General features: G+C 45.8%; 1 protein-coding gene across 1 annotated transcript in view; it reads right to left on the reverse strand.

The window, feature by feature from the left end:
* Positions 1 to 4,000: 4,000 nt before the first annotated feature.
* Positions 4,001 to 7,789, reverse strand: part of NOL12 (nucleolar protein 12) — a 64,131-nt gene continuing 60,342 nt past the window's right edge. The window contains exon 6 of the mRNA XM_086962973.1: positions 4,001 to 4,804. Within this exon, the coding sequence (XP_086819099.1) occupies positions 4,633 to 4,804 (172 nt within the window). The 3' untranslated portion in view covers positions 4,001 to 4,632. The remainder of the gene's footprint in view (positions 4,805 to 7,789) is intronic.

Here is a 7,789-nt window from a genome sequence, read left to right on the forward strand (position 1 = left end):
TAACATGACACATGCACAAATGTTTTATTCCTTTTGTAAATGTTTTATATCTTGGTGGCTTTTAATACTGTATTAAATACGTTTTGTAGGCATTTATCCCCAAGAAATGGGAATGCTGATCATCTGGGGCGTATTATAGAAGTGCCTCGGGGGGCACAACGGATGTTTGATCATCCCCGGGGCACTTTAGTTTTACAGAAGGGGTCGCAGACTCTTGTGCGGCCCCTTCTATAATACCGAAAGTGCTGGGGCACATACATCGCCAGCGCTTCCTCAAGAGGGGGCGTGGTACCGTGCAAATGAGGTAATTCTTTTAGTCTTTGTGCCCTTGCTGTATTACAGACGCCTGCGTAGAGGAAAATAAGCTCTCAGGTGAAGGTATCGCACTGTAAGTGCGTCCCCGGATTGCAGTCATCTGGCGAGGTGAAAGTGGGTCCCAGGGACCTCCCAGGCATCCCCTTGCAGGCAGGTTAAGTCACTTACTGCAGCCACCTTCAAAGTTATTTCAAATCCCCTTTGAAAGTGCAGGTTGGTTGCCGCCTGCACGGTGAAAAACACGGAGCGGCTTCTAAGCAGCTGCTCCGTTTTTTTGGTGAATGCACGGCCCCTAGTGCGGGGCCAATTCCAATCTGCCCGGGGGGCATCGCATTCACCACAATACAATGCATTTTCCTTGATTGCGCCGGGCGCACATTTTAAAAGGTGCACACAAAATGCACCGTATGTGTAATACAGCCCTGGGTGTTAGTTTTGCAGCCATGTTTTATTGCCACCTACGCTTGCAGTAGTTGGTCTAGGTTTGGGAATAGAGTACTGTTTGATATCTGATTAAGTATGTGCTTGTTCAATTTCATAAGAGTAATATGTTGTAACTTGCTAAGAGACAGTGAGTTCTTTGGCACTCGAGGAAAGGAATATCATCCAAAAGCTGGTGGCCACTAAAAGAAATACCCTGTCTGGAAAACTAGAGTACTAAGAAAGGGAGTGTGACAGATGAACTGCCTTCATAGACACCTGCTCCACAACTATCCGCCAGTGCCCACGCTGACTGGCAACATCATATCACCTAAGGAGGGTAAAGCAGAAAGTAAGTTGAAGGCCTGTGCTTATGCTTCCCTTCCCAAGGTTTAAAACTCTTGCTTTCCAGATGCTAAAGTGGTCACATCGCACTAGGTGACCCAAACTACTTCTCCTTTAAGTACCTAAACTCCCGATAGTGAGAGCCTCCGTGTTGCCTGCCCCTTCGAAGCTGAAGAGCGCCTCAAGCCCGGTTCGGGGCTGCTCGCTGGCACACACAAGAACACCGGAGCGTCACCCCCCCACAGGTAGGCATCGGGGAGGACGATGTTCAGACTCCCCTGCGCTGCGGTCCCACGGTTCCATGGCGCCGTAAGGAACACACAGTGCAGAAGCGTGTAGAGGTGTCAGAGATCAGAGACTGCAGAGGCGTTTAAGCTCCCAGGCAATTAGTAAGGGTGATCTAGTGTGCGCCTGCCGTGCACTTGTCAGTGGAGACAGTGCACTCTTCTGGGTGACGATTTTTCCTGCTGCCTGCCTCATCAGAGCACATACTGGCAAAAATTCGGAGCGGGAGAGACCCTATGGGCGCCAGTTTGAACAGACCAAGGCGCTAGGGGGTTTACAGAACTCCTGGGGGTCACATCTAGACCCAGCGTCCAGCAGCAGTGCTCCCATCTGTCGCCGCTAGCCCACCCCAGCAGTCGCAGCGTGAGGGGAGCCCTGAGGACTCCATTTCCCAGACGCCCTAGCGGCGCAACACGCCGCCACACACAATTCCCGCGCCAGGAGGCGCCTGAAAAGGAGACCAGTCCCCGCATCGCGGGATCGCGCGCCGGGAGAAGCCCGGGACAAGGGCGGGGCCATCAGCGGCCATCTAAGGCCGGGTCGGGACACCCCTCTTGGCACAGAAAGGTAAACCTGAACAGAGACTTATCTCCTCCACTGCATTTTTTAAGAAAGAGGTAAAAGCCATCCTTATGGCTAAGTTCACCTGAACTCTAGTGTTACTGGATCAAAGACATTGCGCGGCTTCTGTATTATTGGTTTCCTGATTGTTTATTGTATTATACTCTTACTTGATTGCTTTCCTACTTTGCAACTCACTTACTACCGACTATTATATTGTTTTCAAGAATTTGTTTAATCACCCCCTTGTTGCCCCTACCCTCTGTTTCTGTAAAGCGCTCTGATATCTGCAAAAATCTTGTTCGCGCTATATAAAACTTTGAATAAAATAAAGATAATCAGCGCACTGTTCCATACAGGTCCCTTCTAAGTGCAACCACATTGTGACACTTGACCAAATTTCTGGTGGTTGATGCCGTTTTCATTCACACAAAACAGTTAAGTCATGACCTGCAAGGGGTCACTAAAAACTTTTTTACCCAGAGTGACTTGTGTAAGGGAACGATAGACAACTACTTAAAGAGGGTGACCTCCCCCACTACCAGTGACCCAGAGAGAATAGAACGATGCATGGACATGGGTAGTTCTTCCAACACATGTTCGTCTTCCCAGACAGCAAAAGCAGCTCTAGATTCATCACTCCTGGAGGAGTTAAACTATGTAATTCCAAGTACGCTCCTGTTGAATTAGGAAGTATGCAAACTAGTGCTTCTACCTGGCCTACAGCAACCACTAGTCCCCACTTCACTAGATCACTCCAACCAACTGAAAGTTTGCAGGGTACTCCCCTTTTAGTACGAGGAAAAGTAAATTCTCAACCTACACTGTCCCCTCAGGTCTTTTCTGCTAAAAGGAAGAGAGATGGGGTTAAACAATTGGGGAAACATACAAAGATACAAATACCGAATCCAAGTCCCCCACTTCCCAACACTGCCACCCTTAAAGCACCTATTCAGGCTACTTTATTGGCCCAGATCGAAATCATGATCAAATCAATAATATTCCCGCTGATGGAAAAAATGAATACCTTAGGGGAAAGGCTTACGGGTGATGAAGCGATTAAGGCCAACTCGTCATATATAAAAAGTTTGGCAGGTCCTCTGCAACCACAGCTTCCAGCCCCCATAGAAGTGCCTAAAAATACTGCACTAAGTAAAATCCCCCATAAACAATTAGTAACCCCTCATATAACATCTTCAAACACCCCGAAAGCAGCACGGAGTTCTTACCCTAGAGCAGGGCTGAACAAAGATTCTATATCACATAAGGGGACAGCTGCCAATTATGGCAATATCGCACCTAAAACCAATCATTTACACTTGCCACCGGAGGCCGCTCCCTTTGTGTGTGTCCTCTCTGGAGTACCGGAACTTACAAAGGGGAAAAACGAGAGACAACAGGACCTTAGGAATAAGGTTGTCTTTTGGTTAACTAAAAATAGACCTCTCCCTCCCAACATAGATGGAAGTATACAAAGTGTTAGAAGGGTGGGCTGGCTAGGACCTCTGTCAAAAGATATAGCTGGTGATTTGGTACTTATAAAATTTAGAAATAAATACGTCGTCCCACAACTCCAATCACGGCAGCCACAAATGGGGGATGGCCCTATATCTATCTGGGGCCTAAGTGATTTCTACCCTAGAACGTCATACGTTACATCACCAAGTCAAAGACCTGAGAGCAATTGTTTGACGAGCAGAAGTGCCCTCGTATCGAGCGGTTACACCATCCCCACTTCTAATCATTTTCACTTACTCTCAGGTTTAACCCTGATGGATTAAATTGTATAGACACTAATATTATTAATATGTAGATTCCAACCTGTAATGAATTATATATATTCTTCTTGTTTTTATACTGTGTAAATCCATTAGCCTGAATGTTTTGCAGAGTTTGTGACAAGGGAATTGGGTTTTTGGATTTGAAATATTTGAAATCTTTGTAACTTTATTTTTATGTAAATGTAACATTATGTTTTAAGCTTTTATGGTTATATTTCTAACCGAATAAAGTACTTACTGACAAGTACCTAAACTTACCAGCCCCTGGACCAAGCAAAAAACATGCACATATATAAAAACAAGACATCGACAAAAATCTTTATTGAAATAAACTCTCAGATATACAAACATAGGTCAGGGAGCTGCAAGCAGCATAACTTGAAAAGCATGGGTGGTCATGATCATGAAGAAGGTAAGCATGTGTTTTGGGAAGGGTGAGTAGCTGGTGTGAGGGGGTCCTCAATGCCAAAAGAAAACCCACACTGGTCGATTCTTACAGCTCTTTATCAGATCCAAGTTTGACATTCCTGCCAAGAAGATGTTCTGTCCTAAACAAATGTATTTGAAAAATACACCCTGAGAACAAAATTGTTAACACCACATCCTGGCAACCTCTATGTGGAAACCCAGAGGATTTACCCTTTGGCTGTGGCAAATGAACGACAAAGATTCTGTGGCACTTTGTCCTTGTCAGGACTAGACCCCTAAATGCACTGGAGGAACTGGAACTGCTCCAGGCTCCATATGTCCGAGAAACGGGGCTGTCCTACCACACATGTCCTCAATGTTCGGACTTGGTATCATAAGACAAGAGTGCGAGCCAGCAACATCTGACCTTCAGCACAAATAACAAAATCCCAAGCTCCACTCTCATCCAATTATAAGGCCTTCTTCCCAAAGACAGCACTGTTCCACTCGCCTGCCATCACTCTCGGTTCTGTCCTCGTTTTCCAGTCAGCCGACGGCGCTGGGCTTTGCTGGTCCGACCTGCCTTGGGTTTTTTGACTGGAATGTCTTGTTGTCTGCCGGGTCGCTTCCCTTTCGTTTTTGCCTTCGTCTGGCTGCGGGCATGCAAGGAGGCTGTCAGAGAGCAGATTCTGGGGGTAGGAAAAAGATACATTTAAAAAAAGAAAAGAATCAAGCATTTGAAATGCAATAGGTCATGCATTTTTTAAAGTTAGAGCCATTGGCATTGTAATGTAAATGTTTTTCAAAAAACACAGTGCTTAACTCTGAAAAGTCTGAGGTCAGCAGTTGAAACCATCTTCTACGTGGATGGCTGGAAGCAAAGAGAATCTGCTTGAAGGAAATTTGTGCCACTTCAATTATATACTAGAACGCCGCTTCAAAAAAGTACAGTCTGCGTTTCTGGAGTTGGGCGTCCAGGAAAATAGCTACAATATTCTCAGCGGGATTAAAATTGGCATACTGCTCTACCTGAGGGCCTAGAACCGGTTCGGTTTATCCGTGCATGCTTTGTATACAGTGCAATTCCTGCAGAGGTCAGGCAGAGAGCAGGCAAGAGTCACCAGTCCATCTGGGTACTTTAGAGATCCTGCAGGCAGGCATTTTACCCTTGCTTCAGACAGCAGCAGACCCATTGCAGGCGGCAAGAAAAACAAGAAAGCAGCTTTCAAATTTGCAAACCACCCAGTAAAGCAGCACGTAGCACTGTTTTATGAACAATGAGGACCCCGCCCCACTCGGCCACAACACGGTCTGGGAGCAAGCAAGGGCAGCTTAGTCACCACCTTTCAACCTCGTAGTCAGCATTTTAAGAATGTCCACGTTTGACGAGACTGTTAAAAACAATTAGTTAATGTTCAAACTTTCTATTCTAACCATAGCTTTACATCATACAATATAAACGAGAATACATTTGCATTTTATGGAAAAAGTAATTTCTTGTAACACTTACTGATAAGTTGTATTAAAAATAACAAATAAAACCGTTTTTTTGACAGTAATTATCACCAATACCCATCAGGATGAAGGTAATTCTTGGATGTTAAAGGAATGCTTCCTGCTTCAAAATGTCCTCCACAAGTACACGCGCCAGCCTGTATTTCCCACTCACGCCTTTAACATTCTAGCACTTGGTTTTCACTCGCGTTCTGAGGGCGGAATTGAAACTAGGGCTTGAGGAGGTCGAGTATCGACGGGAGGCTCTGTATAAAGCTCTCCAATATCTTGGAGCGAGTTTGCAATATTGTAAACATTTTTTATATACAAAAGCATATAAATAAAAAAATGCATTAACATGGATGAGGGGCGCGGTATTTACCATTGTGTGAACATGTTGCAAGACGATTTAAAAATGAAAATGCAGTCAGCTAAGAGCACAATTGCTTTGGCTCAAGAGTAGTTGTTCATCACCCTTAGAACCCAACAATCCACAAACCCAAGGCAAGACAAATTTTAAAATAGTCCATCAAGAACACCGTAAATGCACATGGGAGAAAGAAGGTATGTGAAAGGAGCAGTCGCCATGGGCAGAATGAAAACACTAAAGGCGGGACAAATGGGATAGATTCACCAACCAGAAGAACAGGATTTTAAAAGACGCACAAAAGGCTCTAATGACAAGCAAGGGGTGTGCCGAAACCCCATACACTAGATACAGCATGCCTCGCAGAAACAGCGCAGGCGCTGCCTAAGCAAGACCTAACAAGCATTTACAATGCAATGGTCTCGGCATCATTAAAGGTAGAGCTATTGGCATTGCTTATGACTTTTTTTTTATCATCAATAAATGGCATTGTCATTTACATTGCCAATAGCTTCGCCTCGGTTCTGGGATTGGTGGGTGGCTGGTATTTTTGGCATTCTTTAGAGGTCGGTTATCTCGCAGAGTGGCCTGTACGTTTGGAGTAGACCAATGCATTTAGAGATAATTATAACTCCTTGTTTTGCAAAGCACTATATACCACACGTGTGCTGTTTTCTAAGCGCTGTAAATAACAGATGCTACTTTACGCAGTTTATGGTTTATACTTGATATTGGCTGGTCTTGGATAGACTATTTGATGCACCTGTGTGCGTGTTACGTGCACAGACGCACGTGCTGAAGCGCATAGCCCTTTGTTTGGTGTACAGTTGCCCACTGCTTGCCGTCTCGTGGCTCTCGTGTTTTGAGGCACCCTGCCCATGCAATTAAAGAATTTTCTTAACAAAAGTGATTAAAAATAATTATGCGGAAATGTGGCAAAAACCACATTCGCAATCAAACATGCGGTTTGGTCATAGGTTGCTAGGACCAGCACTTAGTGCCACCAGTATGGTTTCTAAACACTATAAATAACTGGTGTGCCAGTCTGTGCATGACTCTGCCCCAGCCCTGCCAACCTTCAATTAAACCTTGAGAATCCTCAAATGCCAGCTCCCCTCCGTCTCCGTGTTTCTTCAAGGACGGACTGGGGCCATGACCTCGCCACACAAATACCCATCCCAGCGTGACCTTCCCTGCCCCCGTTTCTTAAGCCCAGCCTGGGCGTCTTATGTTCAGGGGGTCTGCTGGTCAGGGGTGTTAGCGGCACTTAACGCTCCCATAAATAGAAGCCGGTCACCCTGTGAAAGAACGCAAGGCCGCTCGCATGTGACAGTCGCACATGCCAAGACTCGGAGCGTCTGAGGGTTCAGGCGAGGATAGGCCGTGTGTCTGGGTAAACAAGCCTCACGAGAGAAGCAGGGAAAGATGTGACATTTGGATACATTTGTGGAACCAGGTGATACCTGGTGACATTTCGGAAGCGCCACTTGAACAAACTGTGTGATCTTGGGCAAGCCAGTTTCCTGATCTTCCCAAATCTAGAGCCCTTAAAATCTCCACAGTCTCAAATTCCTCTTCAGAAAATGCATATTTGTATTGAAAGAGAGCAGGGTCATGCCAGCCAGCTTTGTACAGTCGAACATAAACAACTGAAGCATGGCTGTCAGATTCAAAGTACCAAACACGGTAGCCTGGGGTGGGGTTCAGTGCTTCTGCAGAGATCGCTCTCTCCCCCCCCCCCCCCCTTCCCACAGAGAGGCCATTGAAAGCAGATCACAGCCTCCAAGAGACACTCTGAGACGACATAGATCTC

The sequence above is a fragment of the Lissotriton vulgaris genome, chromosome 1_1 (genome assembly GCF_964263255.1).
Source record: "Lissotriton vulgaris chromosome 1_1, aLisVul1.2, whole genome shotgun sequence".
In the NCBI taxonomy this organism is placed as follows: domain Eukaryota; kingdom Metazoa; phylum Chordata; class Amphibia; order Caudata; family Salamandridae; genus Lissotriton; species Lissotriton vulgaris.